The 20,368-nt window shown below is 34.2% G+C and overlaps 1 protein-coding gene across 1 annotated transcript in view; it reads left to right on the top strand.

Moving 5' to 3' along the window:
- The window catches only part of Top1 (DNA topoisomerase 1), a 198,059-nt gene that overhangs the window by 46,749 nt on the left and 130,942 nt on the right, over nucleotides 1–20,368 (top strand). Inside the window, exons 5-6 of the mRNA XM_090401923.1 lie at nucleotides 8,705–8,827; nucleotides 16,771–16,958. Of these exons, the coding sequence (XP_090258049.1) occupies nucleotides 8,705–8,827; nucleotides 16,771–16,958 (311 nt within the window). The remainder of the gene's footprint in view (nucleotides 1–8,704; nucleotides 8,828–16,770; nucleotides 16,959–20,368) is intronic.

The raw sequence follows: 20,368 nt of genomic DNA, 5'->3' as shown, positions 1-20,368 counted from the left end.
CTAGTGGAGGGAGTGAGTCTTTGGATGAGTTGAGTAAGTTTTTTAATTTTGCAGGAGGTTTAAAGGTGGCTTTGAGGTTGTACTTTTGTAGTACTCTGTTTATTTTGTCTGATATTCCTTTAATGTAGGGAATGGTTATAGTTTTACTGTAGTCTGGTTTGTCTTTGTTTTTTATTGTGGTTTTGTAGAGAATTTTATTTATAGTATTTTGGCTGTATCCGTTTTTTTGTAGGTTATTACTGATGATTTTAAACTCGTCTTTCAGTGCCTGTTCACTGGAACAAATCGTCTGAGCTCTGTTTTTTAGCGTGTTGATGACACCTAATTTTTGTGTTGGGTGGTGGTAGGAGTTTATGTGTATATATTGTCCCGTATGTGTCGGTTTTCGGTAAACAGTGAAGGAAAGATTGCCCGAGAGAAGATGTGTGACAAGTGTATCTAGAAACAGATGTGTTTTTCAATTTCAATTGTGAACTGTATGTGTTTGTGTTGTTTGTTTAGGTGGCTAAGGAATGTGTCTAATGTCTGGCGGCCATGGGACCAGATCGCGAATACATTGTCAATGTATCTAAGCCAGACTTTGGGTTTTAGAGGGGAGGAATGTAGGGCAAGTTGCTCAAAATGTTCCATGTAAACGTTAGCAATTGGGGTGGGGGATAATGGCGAGCCCATGGCTTTTGTATGGCAAAACGCCTTCTACTTACAAAAAGAAGGCACAACCATAGGATCGCCATTATCCCCCCCCTATTGCTAACCTTTACATGGAACATTTTGAGCAACTTGCCCTACATTCCTCCCCTCTAAAACCCAAAGTCTGGCTTAGATACATTGACAATGTATTCGCGATCTGGTCCCATGGCCGCCAGACATTAGACACATTCCTTAGCCACCTAAACAAACAACACAAACACATACAGTTCACAATTGAAATTGAAAAACACATCTGTTTCTAGATACACTTGTCACACGTCTTCTCTCGGGCAATCTTTCCTTCACTGTTTACCGAAAACCGACACATACGGGACAATATATACACATAAACTCCTACCACCACCCAACACAAAAACTAGGTGTCATCAACACGCTAAAAAACAGAGCTCAGATGATTTGTTCCAGTGAACAGGCACTGAAAGACGAATTTAAAATCATCAGTAATAACCTGCAAAAAAACGGATACAGCCAAAATACTATAAATAAAATTCTCTACAAAACCACAATAAAAAACAAAGACAAACCAGACTACAGTAAAACTATAACCATTCCCTACATTAAAGGAATATCAGACAAAATAAACAGAGTACTACAAAAGTACAACCTCAAAGCCATCTTTAAACCTCCTGCAAAATCAAAAAACTTACTCAACTCATCCAAAGACTCACTCCCTCCACTAGCTCACTCTGGAGTATACCGGATTTACTGTAATTGCAACATACCATATATAGGAGAAACAGGATGCACTATTCCTATTAGACAAAAAGAACATAAACGACACATTAAATATAATAATTATGGTGAAGCTGGCCTTTCTGATCATGCCCTTGAATACCTTACACAGAATTGACTGGAAAACCACCAGCTGTCTGCATCACACTAGAACATGGTATGAACGGAAATTCAAGGAAGCCTGCGAGATTATCAGCAACCACCCCAATCTGAACTTAACTAGTGATAAATGATAGTTTAAAAATCCCAAACATATGGAAGGTATATATTCGACCTTCGTCACCAAGAACAACTATAAACAGGGCTGTAGAAAAATCCAGTATTGTAAATTAAAAATAGGAATTGTAATACTAAAAATAGGACACCAATTATTTCTGAAAGAAAACCATCTAAAAGAATGTTTATTCCTGTCATTGTAAAAATAGCATTTAGCTTGATGTAAAAATTTTTATTTTATTTTATTTATTTATTTTTTTTAATTTTTTTTTTGTCACCAGAGGTCACGCCAGTAGAATAACATGTGATCAAATCATTGTTTCTCTAGCTTACAGTTAATGATGTTACTCAGCTTGTTCTGTATACTTATGTACGCTCCAGATGATGATCTTGATGTGAAGATCGAAACGTCGGGATAATAAAAAAGTTTTTTTAACACAGTTGTAAATTCCATAAAAAATTTTAAAATGAATGCTGATCACCGTGTAACCCTAAAAGAAAAGATCACTAGTTAAGTTGTTGGTACCTACCAGAATTATGACTTCTTTTGCTTTTCTTTTGTTTTTCAATTGTGCTTGCATATATTTTTAATTTTTGCTCTGGGAAAATTTGATGTCATAACTCACTCATCAATGGCATGTTTTATCATACAATCACCATACCAAATAACATCTTTCTTTTTGCAATCAACTTTACTTAGACGATTTTTATTATCATGCACTAACTTACCTGTTTCCGTGCTTTTTTGTTTTCCATTTTGCTGCCTGTGTTTTTCTAAATGCTGCTTCACGTTCTGTAATTCCCTAGTTGTCTGTCTAATAATATGCTTTAACATAGCAATTTCAGAGGTTAAATTATTTTCAGTATCATCATTAGTGGAGGAAACCTTCTTGTTCCATTTCTTCTGTGTTTTTGGTTCCATTTTACAGCTATATTTAATATTACAATATCACAATAAAAATATGTTATAAAGACACTAAATACTTCAAAAACATGAAAATCTTCTCTTCTTCTACTTCTTCAGCCTTTTGGTTCTGTCCACTGCTGAACAAAGTCTCCCCCATGGTTTTCCACACCACTCGTTTTTTCTGCCTCTCCCATCCATCTCGCTCCTGCAACTTGTTCCATTTCATCCCTCCACCTTCTCCTCGGTCTTCCTCTTTGTCTTGCTCCATCCATTGGTCTCCACCCTGTTGTTTTTCTAGTCCATCTCCTGTCATTGCATCTGGCAGTATGGCCAGCCCATCTCCACTTAGCCTGTTTAATGTATTTTACAATATCCATTACACCTGTTTGAGATCTTATCCAGGTATTTGTCTTCCTCTCTTAATGTTATTTTTAGCATACTTCTCTCCATGCGATGCTGTGTTGTTCTCAACTTTTTTTTGTTTAGGGATTCTGTTAAAGTCCATGTTTCTCCTTCTTATGTTAGGACAGGAAGTATGCACTGGTCAAAAGCTTTCCTTTTTAGACTCATAAGGATGTCACTTCTGAATATGTCTCATTTTCTCATAAGCCATCCATCCAAAGTGAATTCTTTGTTCAATCTCTTTTCTTTGACAATCCTCAAAGGATAACAATTGGCCCAAATATATGTATGAAGTAGCTTGTTCTATTTCATGGTTTGAAACTTTGACATTTCTTTGGTTTATGTATTTATTCATCATTATTTTTGTTTTTTCTCTATTTATTTTTAATCCAGTTACTCTGGAGGATTCATTTAGCTGATTTAGCCTTTCTTTCACGTCTTCATGATTATCTGCTATTAGGACAACATCATCTGCAAATTTCAGATGATGCAGCCTTTCTCCATTTATGTTTATTCCTTTTGTTTCCCAATCAAGGCTTCTAAAGACTTCTTCTAATGCAGCTGTAAATAGTTTGGGAGATATAGTATCACCTAGCCGGGTGCTTTTTTTGTACTGGAAACGTTTGACTGTTTTTATATTTCAGAAATTGCATTATTGTAAATATGTTTTACTGTTTCAGTATATGGTTTCTCAGTTCCCTGGGTTTCAAGAGCTTTTAGTGTTGCAGATGTTTTAACTGAATCAAATGCTTTTTTGTGGTCTATATAAGCCAGATGTAAGGGTTTATTATGTTCAATTGATTTTTCAATGAGCTGTCTTAATTTTCACTAATTTTCTAAGAGAATAAAACACAATAAAATAAAAATTATATTATTACCAATTTTACATGAGCATGAAATACACCAACCATTTTCGAGTAGTGATGTGAGCAGATTTCAAAATGGAAAATAAACAGCGACTTATTTATGCCTGTCATTCTGTTGTAGGTTCTGATAGGAAAGAAGTAATTTTTGAAGTCATTCATGTATCCATTTAATATAACGAAAAAAGGGAAAAGCTGGTTCTTGTTAGAGATATAAACAGTAGAGTAGGAAATGAATCCCATCGATGTAGAAATGTTATGGGAAAATATGGAGAAAAAAGCAAAGCTAATAATAATGATGTACATATATATTGGATTTGATTTCTATTTAGTACAAATAGTCAATAGTGATGGCATCTTTCAACATAAAAATGTGTATAAATTTACATGGGGGAAGAGAGAGAGAGATGTCCATTTCTTGGTATCTTTGATTTATAGTATAACCAAGTGAAAAACTTTTCAACATCTATCTCTAATCCAGCGTATTTTAGTAATAAAGTGTTACACCTTTTAGCTACTTGTGTATTGAAATATGACTTCCGCATTATTTCAACCTTAGTATCACTTCTGGGTCTGGCTCCCACTGATGAGGCTTCAATAAAGGTCAAAGCCAGCCTGGGTAGTGGCCCTTCTCATAATGCATAGCATTATACATGTCCATAAGGATATGTGCATTGCATTATGGGATACTAAGGCAATTGATGTGAAGTCATTAGCCTCTGTGTACAAGTAAACCAGTCGTGAAGTAACTTCGCGTGTAAACTTTGTTTGCTTACACTTGGATAAAGGATGAAACCAATAATATAATTTCTTGGCATCTTTAATTTATAGTATAACCAAGTGAACAAACTTTTAATACTAGCTAACCAATAATGCCAACTGCAGATATTTCTGTTTGGGAGCATGCACTAATACATTTTTTAAATTATTGAATTATGTGATATTATTAATAATATTGCATCTAGATTAATGTCTTTAGTGTGTAGTATAATCTTTTATGTAGAAAACATAGTGAAAGATTACAAAAATAAACATTCTTAAATTTGGTGGGCATGCTTATTCCTTAATCATCCTATCACACTTGTAAAATATTAATATCCTATCTGTAGTATCTAAGTAGCTAAAATTCACATCAGTTTGTCAGTATGATTGCATTTTTATCAATGTACGAAAATTTTCAGGGTGCATAGGGCATTGGCTCGAATCTGAATTGGTCCAATGCAAGTAATTTAAAAAAAAAAAACTGTCTCCCATATAGGGAGATAAATTGTGTTTGTTTAAAGATATATATTAGAAAACAATGAAGGAGAATAGTATATTCCAATTACTTAAAGGTGTAAATATAATAGTGAATTCTGAAGAGAGAGACAAGGCTTACTTACCTCCTTCGACTACAATCTTCAAAAGCTCTGGCAGAAAACAAGACATTCAGTAGATTGTCAACACTGTTTCCCATTGTAAATATGGGCAAATGACAGTTAGAAATTATATATTGAAAATTATATATTAAAAACTTATCAATGTCGGTGTCTAAACATGTCAGGAAACAAAAAAACAGCAACTTATGACAAAGTTGAATTGGATTGGTTGACAACATAGTCAATTACAGACACTGATTTCTGGATGCTATTGTTCGCACACCTTGCCTTTCCTTCTGGGTGGTTTAACACCACTGAAGCACTAAGAATTTGACCTGCTGCACCATCTGTATGCCTGTTCAAAGAGCTGAAAGGTATTTTGCGACCACACACCCAGGCTAATGCGAATGTGATGCAAATATATGCCCCTGATACACACACACATTTATTTAGAAATAAACAGAAATTAGGAAACTCACAAATCAGTAAAATACAAAAAATTTCAATTTATACAGAATAAAAATATTAAAAAAAGTTAAATAAAATATAATTAAATAAATAATAGAGAGGGAAATTTTTTCTAAAATACTTATTTTTTTGCATTAATTTTTCATATATGTATATCATTACAATGTCATTTTAATTTTCTGGCAAAGAATTTTCCATGAACTCTGTTCTCTTTAGCTGTCTGATTTGACTGTTTACAGTCAAGGTTTCCTTCCATAAAATGTGTAGAGTTAATTGACAGCCACTTATATCTTGGTCTTCATTGTCTTTTTGCTTACCCAGCCAAGTATTACTACTGTTTGAAGCTGTGTATAAGTGAAAATTATCAAAATTCCGAACTTGCAAACATAATACATGTGCACGATGCTTCCCAAACTTATGGATATAAAGGCCCCGTTGGAAAAATTAAAATATTTCACAGTGCCCCCATCGGGAAAAAAAAACGTAATACGGACATATTATTATAATATTTATTGCCTTTATATTCAATACAAAATATACACAGCGAATATTGCAAAAATCAAATACAAATGTTACATTTTTAGCATCTTACATATACATTTGACATGCAACATTATCTTATACAATAATATCTATCTATATAAAAATATAAGTTTTAAAACATTTAAAATTTTGTTTTCATTATTTCACGGCCCCCTTCAACAAAACTAACGGCCCTCAGTTTGGGAGGTGCTGTTTTACATGATCATCAGAGGAATCATCATCATAAGAGATACTACCAAAGTTATATATTTATTTATTTTATTATTTTTTTTTATGACTCCCATTTACAAAATGTTGTAAACTTAGAGGTACAACTTAGTACTTAGTGTGCTAAGAATTTTTTTCTATTTTTTATTAATTTTATATGTATTTCATTGTATTTTTTAGTTTTTAAATAATTTTGAAATCCTATTCTGTTCACCAAACATGTATCTTTTTCAAGTTATATCAAATCTCCAATAAATGAGGTAGTGGCCTGAAACCAGGCAATGCAATTCATCAGGGGATGAATTGCATAAGGTATAAAGACAATCACATTCACATCCACTATAGAATTTGAACCTCTCCTTCCTCCCCATTGGTTGGAGAATGGTATGCTAAATACTCAGTCAACTAGTAGCAAGGCTTATACGTTGGTTAGACATAACTGGTAATTAGTTTACGGAATTAACAACGCAAATGAAGTATATTAATTAAAGGTAACATTAATGAATCACTTCTATATTTTGGCAACATCACATTGCCATCTTCAGGAACATAAAGATATGGTATGTGCACACAGGCACTAACACAAAGCAAATGAGGAAGAAAGCAAGAAACTAATATTGTTCCTAAAGTCCTAATGGTGCCCTCTTGCGGGCTAATTTGGTAGTCTTGGCTGTTGGGCTGAAGTTCTCATAATGTAAGTCTCCCAAATTTGGGGTAGTTTCATGCACCCAAATTTGTTGAGGTTAGGAATGTTTTTTAGAGCTGCTGAAGATTCTTTGAATAATCTTTCATATTTAAACTTGCTGCGATGAATTATTTTTGCTTTCTTCCTCATTCGCTTTGTGTTAGTGCCTGTGTGCACATACCATATCTTTATGTTCCTGAAGATGGCAATGTGACGTTGCCGAAATATAGAAGTGATTCATTAAAGTTACCTTTAATTAATATACTTCATTTGCGTTGTTAATTCCGTAAACTAATTACCAGTTCAGTCAACTAGGCTTGTGAATTTCCTACTACTTTTTCTCTTCTCATATTTCCTTCTAGTTTGTTCATATTTGCCAGATTATGATTTTTTTTTTCCTGCCCAACAATAATAAGGGATATTCTCTACCAACAGGTGTATACACTTTTATTTCTCTCTCTCTCATGTAAATAATCAATTGTAATTCTTGATAGTGCTGGTGCATTTCTTGATAGATGAAATAGAAAGAGTTTTCTAGATTAATTTTGGTTTTTCTTTCCACAGATGAGGAAAGAAGTAGACAGTACACATTCAAGTGGAAAGTTTATTTTTCACTTGGTTAGAGTATAATAAATTTAGTTTAATCCTTTATCCAAGTGTGAGCAAACAAAGTTTGCGCCTGAAAGTATCTTCAGGACTGGGGTGGCACACCATTTGGCAACTCCTATAGGTAGAGATGACCTGCGAATGCTTCTGCCTGGTATTTCAGCTTGGGCCTGGCTCCCACTGAAGAGACCTCAATAAAGGTCGAAACTAGTCTGGGTAGTGGTCCTTCCCTTAATGCATAACATTAGACATATCCGCAAGGAGATGTTTTGCATTATAGGAGATACTGAGACAGGAGTGTTTGTAGCTTGCTCCAACTTTGCAAGGAGTTGCCTGGTGTTGCACCACCTAACCCCAGTCCTGAAGATACTTTCAGGTGCAAACTTTGTTTGCTCACACTTGGATAAAGGATTAAACTAAATTTATTATAAGTACACATTCAAGTATTACATAATTCATGTTGGAGGATTTGAGAATTAGATCATTTTAATTAATCCTTGAATATCAATTCAGTTGGCTGCAGTTGATTTCTTGGCCTTCGACGGATTGTTTTTGCCATGTTCTTTGGTGCTTAGAAAGTATTGATATTATCATAATTTCAGTGCAAAATACAAAAATTACTTTTCTGAACAAATCTTATTTAATATTGCTTGACATGGTGGTATAAGTGTATACGTATGTACAGTAAAAAAAAAATCATTTTATTGTTAATCTTAAAACATTAAATATTTTGTATTGAATAATAACTCGGTCTGCCCTCACATTATACTGTACAAATTAAATAGCTAATTTGAAACATAGTAAGAATGTGCTTCAGTCAGCTAATTGTTCAAGGCAAGTGTTATATACCAGAAATAGCATGCTTTATTCTTGTGATCATTTAATGTAGACTAAAATGACATTTGCTTGACCTGATTAATATGAATTCTTTAAGACAGTATTTTGCTGGGGAGGGAGGGAGGGGAATGGATACATTTTATGTGTAAGGATATATTTTATTTTCCAGGTCATGACACCAAAAGAAAGAGAAATAATAACTGATTTAAAGAAATGTAACTTCATTGAAGTTCATAAATATTATCAAATGAAGTCAGAAGAGAGGAAAAATATGACCAAGGAAGAAAAAGTTGTAAGAAAATCTCTCACTTTTAAAATCTGTTATCCTTCTGATAATTTTTAGATAGAAAAATATAATTTATTTTTAATAAAAATATTAAATGTATTTTCATCCTTACTGTTATATTAACAATGAAAAGCTAAAAATAGATTGATCTAATGTTCAGAACATTAGATCAATATGAAACATTTTGAATCATGCCATGGGCATGGATGTTTGTGATTTTCTGTCTAAAAGACTAGTGATGGTGATCGACGGTAGATGGTTGGTGTAGATGATGAAGGTAGTTGCAGTTGGTGGAGTGGTGGAGACAAAAAGTTGTAAGTAGATGCCCTCCCTCGATGAGTCTTTGGACTTCCTGGAGGTGTTACATAATAATAATTTCCACTGGGTATATAATCAGTTGTAAAATATGAATCTTCATTGTATCTTTTTTAAATGAATTACACAGGCCCATTTTTCAGAAATCAAAATTTACTTCTTATAATTGTAGCATTTTGAACAGCTTATTTTAGCATCTTATCATATGTTTTAAGTTTAGTCTGCTAACTCTATTATGTTCCTATGATTTCTAAACTGTTATGAAGAAAAAACTGCACATCACACCCCATTTAGCCTGAACACAGCTTCAAATTTTTCTTCAGTTTTCACTTTTTTTTTCAATCAATTTTTACATTATTTTCCTCAAACCATGTAGTCACAACTCCTGTGATGTGATATAAGCACATAGTTGTATTGAAAGAGACAGGAATGTGTTCCATAAAACTATTATTTCAATGCACATTAACAGTGTTCCAAGTCTGTACAGGAAAAAACAGCTCCAGACTATTACATCTGCTAACAAACTTCACTGCTGTAATGATGTACAGGGTGTGACAATCTAATTCCCAGAATGGCTGCTTAATGTTGCCCATATGGTGATTTGGTTGGAGTCACATGAATAATCGTGTTTGTACATCTTTTAACTAATGCGTTTGTAAACCTCAAGCTGGTAGAGCCATTTGCTAGTTGGCTATTGTTCATGTTCAAATTTTGTGTGAAAATCGGCAAAACTGTTGAAAGTGGCATATGGTGTGGATGCTCTGAAAAAGTCAAGTGTCTTTGAGTGGCATAAGAGATAAAGGTGGGCAAGAAGATGTGATGATGACCCCAGAAGTGGGTAGCCAAAAACAAAAATGGTGAACACAAATGTGAACAGAGTGCGAGATTTGGTACTGTCTGACAGACGATTAAGTGTGCGATTAATGGCTGATGAATTGCAAATGAATCGAGAAACAGTCGGGTAATTTTAACTGAAGAATTGGATATGCGAAAGATTTCTGTGAAATTTTTGCCTCAGATCTTGACTGATGAACAGAAGCAGCGGCAGATTCAAGTTGCAACTAATCTTTCTGCAAATAAACACGTTTCTGAAAGTAATTACAAGTGATAAAACCTGGTGCTTCCAGTACAATCCCGAAACAAAACACCATAGCATGCAGTGGAAAACCCTGAGTTCGCCACGTCCGAAAAAAAGCACACAAGTCATGTTTGCAGTTCAAGACTGTGCTGGTGTGTTTCTTTGATCACAAGAGGACAGTCCATTATGAATTCATTGAACAGGGACAAACAATCAACCAACAATGCTACTTAGAGGTGCCGAAAAGATTACGAGATTCTGTTCGAAGAAAAAGGCATGAATTGTGGCCTGACAAGTGGATCATCCATCATGACAGTGCTCCAAGCCATAGTGCTCTCATCGTGAGAGAGTTTCTGGCCAAAACATTGATTACACAGTCCAACACAATTTTTGCTGACTTTTATATGAGACTTGTTTTTTACTAATTTGGGTGCGCTGATTTCAAACATCAAACCCATTTTTCTCTATCATGTCAGGTTTTTCCTCTATGGCATTTTCTTTTTTGATAATTTTAAGGAGGCAGCACTATTTAGAGGATCAAAAAAATCGATTTTTTAATATTATTTTCTGAAAGTATGTGCTTTTAAAAATCTGTTCCTAACTTTTTATCAAGAAATTCGAAAAATTCCTGAAGATATAGCCTATTATTCAAAGCGGTGTGCAGATCAGAATCGGAGTGCTCACCGCTCTCGCTTGTTAGTAAACGAATAAATGCTTAAGAACCTGCAATGGCACGTACTGGCGCTTTGAATGTGAGAGAGGCTGATAACCGACCTAATACATTTAGGTGATGAAAAGTAGGCGATGACAACTGCCTAAAACAAATGAATGCTATATGCATCATAGCGGACAAAGAACGATCGAAATCAGTCAATCGTTAACCGATCGTGAAAGTATGATGAGCGCTTATAACGTTTCAATTTGGTGAGAGTAAACTGTATCCTGAATACTCATTGTGTGAATATTCAGGATTCAGGAGAATGCTATTTAAAATATGTAGGAACTTGGATAATAGCAACTGCATTTTTAATGAAGAATCTATGAACAAATTTTACAATTTGATATATAACTCCCACACATCAGAGGTTGAGGAATGGTACATTATTGCTGTCTCCGATCTGTAAGTCGGGGTTTGGAAACACTTTGTGAGGAATGCTGTTCCAGAGAACAAAGGCTGATGAAATGAAAGAGAAGAAGCATGTTTGTTAAGTTTGCAGTTGGATTGTAAAATATGTTCTGCAGCTGCTACTACTGATGTTTTAATACCTGTAGTGGGAAGCTGGGGAATGATCAATATCAGTTTGGTGGGCAGCAAATCAATGAAGGTATCATTATAGAGCCTGAAAGATTGTCTGAGATTGGAAGTAAAAGTGAGATCATTTAGTTTTGTTAAAGGCCACCTATCAGTTGAATTACTCTTCTCTGGAGAGCGTTGAGAATTTTTAGAAAGGGTTTTAAACATGTGAACAGCACATCTAAGGTTTGGCATATTTGGAATTTGTATTAAGTTAGTAGTTGGATGAGTGAAAAGTAGCATCTTGAGTGGAAAAGGATGCCTAGTTTTTGATGTTGAGGAAGCAATTGATTTTATGTATTTATGCCAGGAAAGCTTGGTAGAAAATGTCAGTCCAAGAAGAGAGATTTGATACTGTCTGGTAATTTGCATATTATTGAAGGTAAGGGAAGGTGAATTGAACTCTTTTAGTGTGAAAGAGTGCAAAACTGCATCATGATATCATTGATGATGATCACATCATCCTCACTATAAGAAATCATGTTTGGACCTTTAAATATCCATGCTGGGATTATTACAAGATGACTACTAAATATAGAAAGCATAAAGTGCATTGAGAAGAGGAAAAGGAAGTATACTATTAACTCTTGAGCTTACTTTGTTTTTTACAGAGCATACTAAAACACATGTAAATGAGTAGTAGTGATCTACTTATGCTTTTGCATGAAGTCATGAAGGCTGAGACCATATCTGACAGAAGAAAGACAGCTTAGCTGTTGATACGTAGTGATCGTGTGAGCATTAAGGAAGGAAATATAAATCACAAAAAAAAGGCTTCCTCAAAAAAGGAGAGAAGAAGAAGAGAGAATAAAGAAGGAATGACAAACTGTAAGTTGCTCTTGAGGTAACTAGCAGTCGGCCTAATGATGAATGAGGCTTCAAGTGATGAGAGGGTTATTACAATGTAAAAAAGAAACTCCTATAAAAGTCCCTCAAGTAGTTACAAAATTTCTTTTGATTGCCAGTAATTTCTAAGATGTTTAACGCGTTTACACCTGGCTGTATTTCACTTGTGTTGGGCATTCTGGTGGTAGCTTATTCATTCTACTTCAAGTGAGTGGCACATTTTTATACAACATGTCGCTTTCAAGTTTTTTTCTGGTAGAATTTCCATGTAAAACTAATATTTGTGAACTGCTATATGGTATACCAAGTGAGATTAATTCCATATTACAACAATCTGTTTCTGTTCAACACAATTTATATTCTTATTCAAAGTTTTTAAGTTCAACAAAATCTGTTCATCACTTTTAAATGGAAAAGAAAGAAGGTCTTATCCTGCAAAAGAAAGACATATGTTCAATTTCACCATTCTACTAGTGTTGCATACCTTACTTATAAGTATAATAAGAAGAGTTTACAGGCCAGATAGCTTCTTACAGACTACATTTCAATACCAGGCATGACAAAAATTGTATTGTTTGGTATTTACCCATGGGGTGGGATGTGCTTTCTAGAAAAAGCTAAATTTTTTTTTTTTTCTTTAGAAAGCTAAGTTACTTTAGAAGGGAAAGACGCGTTAATTTACAAGTCATATAATTCGCCAATAATTAAGAGAACTTTTATAACTGTTTGTATTAAATTTCTAAAAGTAAGATATACCATGATAGTTGTAATTGGAACATTTTGAAAACAGTGCTCAACCCAGCTGTGCTTAAACCAATGTTTTGGCTGTACTACAGCAATGATGTGTTCTGTTTGGTCGCATAGTCCAGACACATTGGGTACATTATGCCTGCCCAGTATGGTCCAGATCCTGCCATGCTGAAAAACTTGGTCCAGCATTGAATGAAAGCTGCCGCTTAATTACAGGATGCCTGAAACCAACACCACTAAAAGACCTGTATACTTTGGCTGGTATTGCACCCCCTTCAATTCGAAGATTGTCTGAAGAAGCAGACAAATGAATGATGAATGCCACCCACTGTTCGGCCAGACCACAGTGCCCCAAAGACTAAGATCCCAACATAGCTTCCTGGCAACTGTTGAACTACCTAAAAACCTCCCACAGACAAGACTTCAACAATGGCTTGCACTATATCATGAAAATAATACTGGTATTCCAACAGCCAAACATCTTCCACATGGTGCCCACTTAGACTAGAATACTTGGAAAAGCCTAAACAGACTCTGGACAACAGAATGCTGCAAAAAAACCTCATCAAATGGGGCTACCTCACTGGCACAGACAATTGTGAGTGTGGGCAACCCAGTCCATGGAACACCTTCTTTCTTGTCCCTTTCTGCCATCGCCTTGTGCAAAAGAGGACCTTTATATCCTGCACAGAAAGAGCAGTTGATTGCGCAAGATACTGGAGGAACATCTGACCATGTTTATTATATACATTATGTATAGTTTCCTTTTTTTCATATTTAATTATTATTCCCTGTATAATTCACCTACCAAATCTAAGCTGATCTCATTGTAAAGTATCCTAATTTGTTGAAAATCATGTTGTACCACTTACTTACTACTGTACTACTTGTGTTTGGATACGAAATAAAAAAAAATTGGGTACATTTTTAGCACATCCATCCTGCAGCAACACACAGGATCACAGCAAAACTATTCTCATTCTGTATATTAAGCAGAAAAGCTAGGCATCCTTTTCCACTCAAGATGCTACTTTTCACCCATCCAACTACTAATGCAATCCAAATCCCAAATATGCCCAACCTTAGAAGTGCTGCTCACATGTTTAAAACCCTTTCTAAAAATTCTCAATGCCCTCCAGAGAATTCAGCTGATAGGTGACCTTTAACTAAATGATCTCACTTTTACTTCCAATCTCAGACAGTCTCCTTCGCTAGCTAAAGTTCTTTACAAATATGATCTCCCTGCCACTTATTCAGTTAGTGAGCTACCTTCATTTGTCCTTTTAAAGATAGACTTCAACCTCTTGCACATCCTGGAGTGTATAAAGTTCTTTGTTCCTACAGTTTGTCCTACTTTAGTGAAACTAGTAGATCAGTTAACATCTGCCTTGAAGAACACAAAAATTACATCTGCAATCATCAATGTGTCAAGTTAGGATAGGCAGACCATGCTCTGAATACTTCTTCGCATTGTCATAATTATTATTCTCTCTCTCTGTTCCTTCCTTGATCATTAACAATCACAGAAAGGGAAGAGTATATAATATTCAGAGAATTTATGCTATGGTCACACAGAATATTGTACTAGGGAAGATGTGATTTTTTTCCGAAGTCATTAGAGAGATCATTTCTCAAAGGAAAAGTCATTTTTATTGGATATAACAGCAGAATAGGAAATGAATTATAGACATCAAAATGATTAAGGAAACTTTAGGGAAAAGAGCAAATCTAATAACTTGCTGTATTTCTGTTCAGGACATGGAATAGTCATTACTAACACACTGTCTTTCAACATAGATATGTATGAATTCACATGGTGAAAATACAAATGAAAATCTTATTAGTTATGTCAGTTTATTCACCTTTATAAGATCTTTCCAGCTCATGCAAGTTGGCCATCTATATGTGGTGACAGGATTTTTTTCTCCCATATATATTTGTGTATTTCATCCCACAAAACAAGCAAACTTGCCAATAGAACACATGCCATATACAGACATGAGAGATTGTGAGAATAATGATTAACTACTCTATTCCAATAAGGTACAAAGTGAAAAAAAACTCTTCAAAGCACTAAACATATATGGTGCAAACGGAATGTTATGCAGAATAATATATAAGATTATCATCTAGGTAGCAAACTGGCAGTTCGAATTGAAGGATGATAGCATGATTTTAAATCAAGTCTAAAGCAGGTCTGTGTGTGCTTTGCTACCTCCCTATTATTTACAAACCACATGAGTGCATTTTTTAGATAAGATTATTAAATCTGATATTCAAATAGGAGATAGTTCATTATTCTATGATCGACTTCAACCTCTTGCAGATCCTCTCTTAAATAAATCTGCTATATCTTCTAATCTTTTGCCAAATTAAATAATTACTGATCACTGTATGAAAAATCAGCCTTAAAAAGATGAAAACTATGAAATTAGGCTTGGAAAAAGAAAATCAACTGCTTTCTCAATATAAATCTGTTGGAATATGATTATTACACATTTTAGCTATTTAGGCAATTTTTAATGAAGATGGTAAATTAAATATTGAAATAGACAATATAATAAGCAAAGCTGGTTTGGTGGAGAGTCAGTTGTATAAATTTATATGGAGAAACGAGAGAAAAATCGGTCAAAACACCCAGCTAGAAAGACAAGACAATGCTCTATCAATTTTAATTTATGCATCAGAGTTGCATAAGAGTTTTATTTATTTATTTTATTTATTTTATTTTTTTTATTCATACCACAGTTGGTTAGAAATAAAATGCTTGATCAAGAACTAGACAGCAGAAATGAGGTTTTAGGAAAATTATAGAAATGAATAGATGGTGTCAATCATCTATCTACTTCTAAAAAGAAAATAGAAAAGAACAGATTAACAACTATTGGGACCAAAATAAAGGTCATTAGATGCACTTATGAGTGAATTGTAAATTATGCTTCTTACAATGCATTTGCATTCGAATCCTGTCTATAGGATGCAAAAAATCTTATTAGGATTCTTCAGTTAATGGTGTGTTAGCCATGTGGAAATGGCAGGGTAAGTTTTTTTTTCCCCCTGCAAACTTGGGTTCCATACACAGAACATTTGGCTAGGTTCCAACACATACACAAAGTAATATGTATTTTGGCATAAGATTCACTATCTTGTCCTAAAATTATTATTGCTTGACATCTTCAAGGACTTATTCAGAGAGGGCTCATAACTTACCATCTACATTACTTCTATCTTACTCCTACCTGATATATCTTCCTGGGTATATAATCTAACACTGCTTTCTTCAAACAACCAGACCATCTCCTTCAAACATCCTGACCAACTGCCCACATATGACTACCGTTTTCCATCAGCTAGGGCTCGCTAATATTCTATTCCTGCATAAAAATTCCATATAGAATTTTTTAATGATGATTAGAGGTTATTGTTAACTCCCTCAGAAATGGGGAAGAAGCAAATGGGCTGCATTATTTTAAATGATGCTTTTTTCAAAACATTACTTGCTAAAATAGCAAATTAAGTTACTCGACCTCCTGTCTTTAAAATAAAATTAGCTATTTTAATATCTGTTAAAAATGATCAAAAATAGTCACTATAGTTTTCTGTAATTCATATTTTTATAATCTAGAGTTGACAGCATGTAATGCTTTTAATCTCTTTCTTTAACAGATGATTAAAAAGCAGAATGAAGAATTGCAAAACCAGTATGGATTTTGTATCATTGATGGCCATAAACAGAAAATTGGTAATTTTAAAATTGAACCTCCTGGTTTGTTTAGAGGACGTGGTGAACATCCTAAGATGGGTATGCTGAAAAGAAGAGTTCAACCTGAGGATATCATCATCAACATTGGGAAGTAGGTTATTGTTCATTGTTGGCAAGTATCTGTATAATAGGTCTTGGATCATTGTGAATCATGATTCTTAGACCATTCAAAGAATTAACTCATCTGCATATCTGTTAAGTAAATTAAATCCCTTTGCTATTGTTTATTTATTTATTATTATTATTATTATTTTTTTTTTTTTTTTTTCAAAATATCCTCTCTCACAGGTTATTAGTAAACCATTTGTTGTGGTTTACTAATAACCTGTTTACTAATAACCATCACAGTCATTCCCTTCTGAACATATAGCTTATTTGATGCATTATTCCAAATATGGGAGTTTTAAGGCAGAGTATTTAAACAAAGAGAAGTTTAGTTGAGAAGTAGAAAAGAAAGCAAAATTTTTGAGACAAAGGCAGCTATGAATATGTATAGTTGATTCATTCTGTAGTGAACATGTTATAACAGACTTATTCAGTGAACATGTTATAACAGACTTAATAATTGAAACCTTCTGCCCAAACTCCCATATGTACAATGCTATGCTAAAAGAAATTCACTGTAACAAACTATTTCTGTTTACCTACAAGTTTGCTGTAGTAAGGATTGCCTGTGTTAAAAAGGTAGACCTGGGAAAAAAGATTAAATCTAGTTTGGTCTGAGGATTTAACTTATCAAAAGTAAGAGAAAAATAATGAAGCCTTTTTTATGAGATTCTACAATTACTGACCAGCTGCTGTTATTTTCGTTCCATTGGAGCATGATGTAGAGCTCAGTTTAAGACACTTGAGAAACTAGCTGAAATTATTATCCTGTGACCATTATGGTCGTTAATGTCTAAGAAGGGGAACAGAATACTGATACAATCCTACATTAATAAAAAGATAAGAAAGCCATAGGTCATGGCTGTCTTACCTCGAACATTTCATTAGCGATAACTTGAGTTTTTCCAAACAGACTAAAGATGAATGCGCAATGTAGCAAGATTCCCTACAGAGACTAGCAGAATCTGCTGGTGAATCTTTGATTAAATGGTGAGTTCCATGTAGGAAAAAGAATATTTGTTGAAAGTTTTTCACTTGGTTAAACTATAAATTAAAGATACCAAAAAATTATACACTTGGTTTAATCCATTATCCAAGTGTAATCAAAGTTTTTGCCTGAAGTATCTTCAGTCGCAAACTTTGGCCTGAAGGACTGGAAAAACTCATGGCAATGATGGTATGACTTCACATCACTTGCCTTAGTATCTAATTCAGAATATTTGAATAATGATGGTATGACTTCACATCACTTGCTTTAGTATCTAATTCAGAATATTTGAATAATAAGATGTGACATCTTTTGGCAACACATAGGAAAATGATTTCTGCATTACTTCAACCTTGGTATCTCACCTCTGGGTCTAGCTCCCACTGATGAGACCTCAATAAAGGTCGAAACCGGTCCGGTTAGTGACCCTTCCCATAAATATGTATAGCAGTATACATATCCACAAGGAGATGTGCTTTACATTATAGGATACTAAGGCAAGTGATGTGAAGTCATACCACCTTTGCCACGAGTTACCCCAGTCCTGAAGGTACTTCAGGTGCAAACTTTGTTTGCTTACACTTGGATAATGGATTAAACCAAGTATATAATTTCTTGGTATCTTTAATTTATAGGAAAAAGAATAGTTTTGATGGCCTATGCCATTATTGTATTTTTGACAGTCCTCATCATCTATATCATCAATTTCTTGATATGCACCCTCATGGAGTGTATAGGCTATTATGACAGCATTGCATGATTAAGTTTTATTATTAAACTTCTATCAACAATTTTCCTCTAAATTAGTCTATTACTTTTCAGCACTATTGTTATCTAACATTTTGGTCTTCTAAAGCATTTCTGACTGAATCAATCCATCTAGATCTTAGACTTTCTCTGGGTCTTTTCCCTGCTAACTTGGGGGGAAAAAAACAAAAAAACTTGTTTTGCCGACCTTTCCTCTCCCAATTCTGTTTAAGTGACTATAGTACCTTGAATTATCCCTACTCATACATTCTTGAATGCTAACAATGTCAAGTTAACATTCATAATGTCATCATTTTTATTATGCTGCTGCCATTGATGCCATTGGTTCTTGCTCCTAATTTTTCTCAGAGCCCTCTAATTTTTGGTCAAGTGTTTTATTTCTAACCCAGCACTCTCAGCTCCATGACTTAAAACTGGTTTAAACATCATCTTGCATACTACATCTGTTGTCTGTTTCAAATTTAATTTACCATCTTCACTAAAAACTGTGCCTAAATAGCTGAAATATTTTACTTGTTCTATAAGTTCTCCATTTAGAATGCAAATGGGGGAGGGGATATATAATTCCAGACTTGAGTTTTTCAGACTTTTTTTCCATTGCTTGTGTACAAAGATAAGTAAGATTAGTTAAGAGATCTGCTATGGAGCAAGAATGGTGGAATCTATATTGTTGATCACTAAGAAACTGGCGAGTATTCAAGTAGTGAAAAAGTTGGCTGTTGATGATTGCCCTGCCCTGCTTATGAAAGGTATCATGTATGATGATGTAATGTGGAAAGTTTACGCGATATATAGTTACAGAGGATGCTAGTTGAGGTTCAGCACCCATTAGGACTGAGACCTTGATGCTAGTAAAGTCAATCAAGATTTTTTATTTATTATAATTTTTTTTTTTTACACAGAACTTTGCTAGTTCAGTGGATTTTTTAAGATATATTTTTGTTTTTTGTTCCAATTTTTTAAAATACATTTTTGGTATTTGAGATGTGAAGCAGTCAGAATACCCTGGAGATTTGTACTTGGATATGTTTAAGAGTAAATCATCATCTGCATAAAGCAAAGAGCTAAGTTTGATAACTCTGATTTTAATATCAGGGTTAATGCCACTTTTTCATAATGCGATCCATATAGATGAATAAGAGTGGAAACAATGTGCATCCTTGTCAATTCGAAATGCTAACTTAAAACTTATATGTAGACTGTATTGCAGTGTGTAATGTTCCATTTATCCCATATAACTGCAATGTTTTGAAAAGCTTTACTTGGCACCTTGTTGCATGCCTTTTCCAGATGTACAAAACTTAAGTACAGATCCTGGTCATATTCTCATGATTTCAAACTATGAAAATAGATAGGACCATAGAAAACTACAGCTACAATCTCAGTGAAGAACATATAGAACACTTAGTTGAGAAATTCCTGTGTAATTCTTACATTCAGCTTTATTCCCTTTTTTATGTATGACAACTGTGAGAACTCTATCCTAATCATTTGGAATTCAACCATCAGATGAGGCACTCTGAATTGTGCAGTGTAGTTTCTGCAAACAAGCCTGGTTGGCCAAGTGGTTAGTGTATCTTCTCTCCAGCCAAGAGACTGCGAGTTTGAATCCTACCATGGGTATGAATGTTGTGTTTATC

The sequence above is a fragment of the Typopeltis vanoorti genome, chromosome 12, assembly GCF_054136105.1.
Source record: "Typopeltis vanoorti isolate ZY-2024b chromosome 12, IOZ_Tvanoo_1.0, whole genome shotgun sequence".
NCBI classification, from domain to species: Eukaryota; Metazoa; Arthropoda; class Arachnida; order Uropygi; family Thelyphonidae; genus Typopeltis; species Typopeltis vanoorti.
Note: the sequence above shows the minus strand (reverse complement) of the source record. Positions and strands in the feature narration are given on the sequence as shown.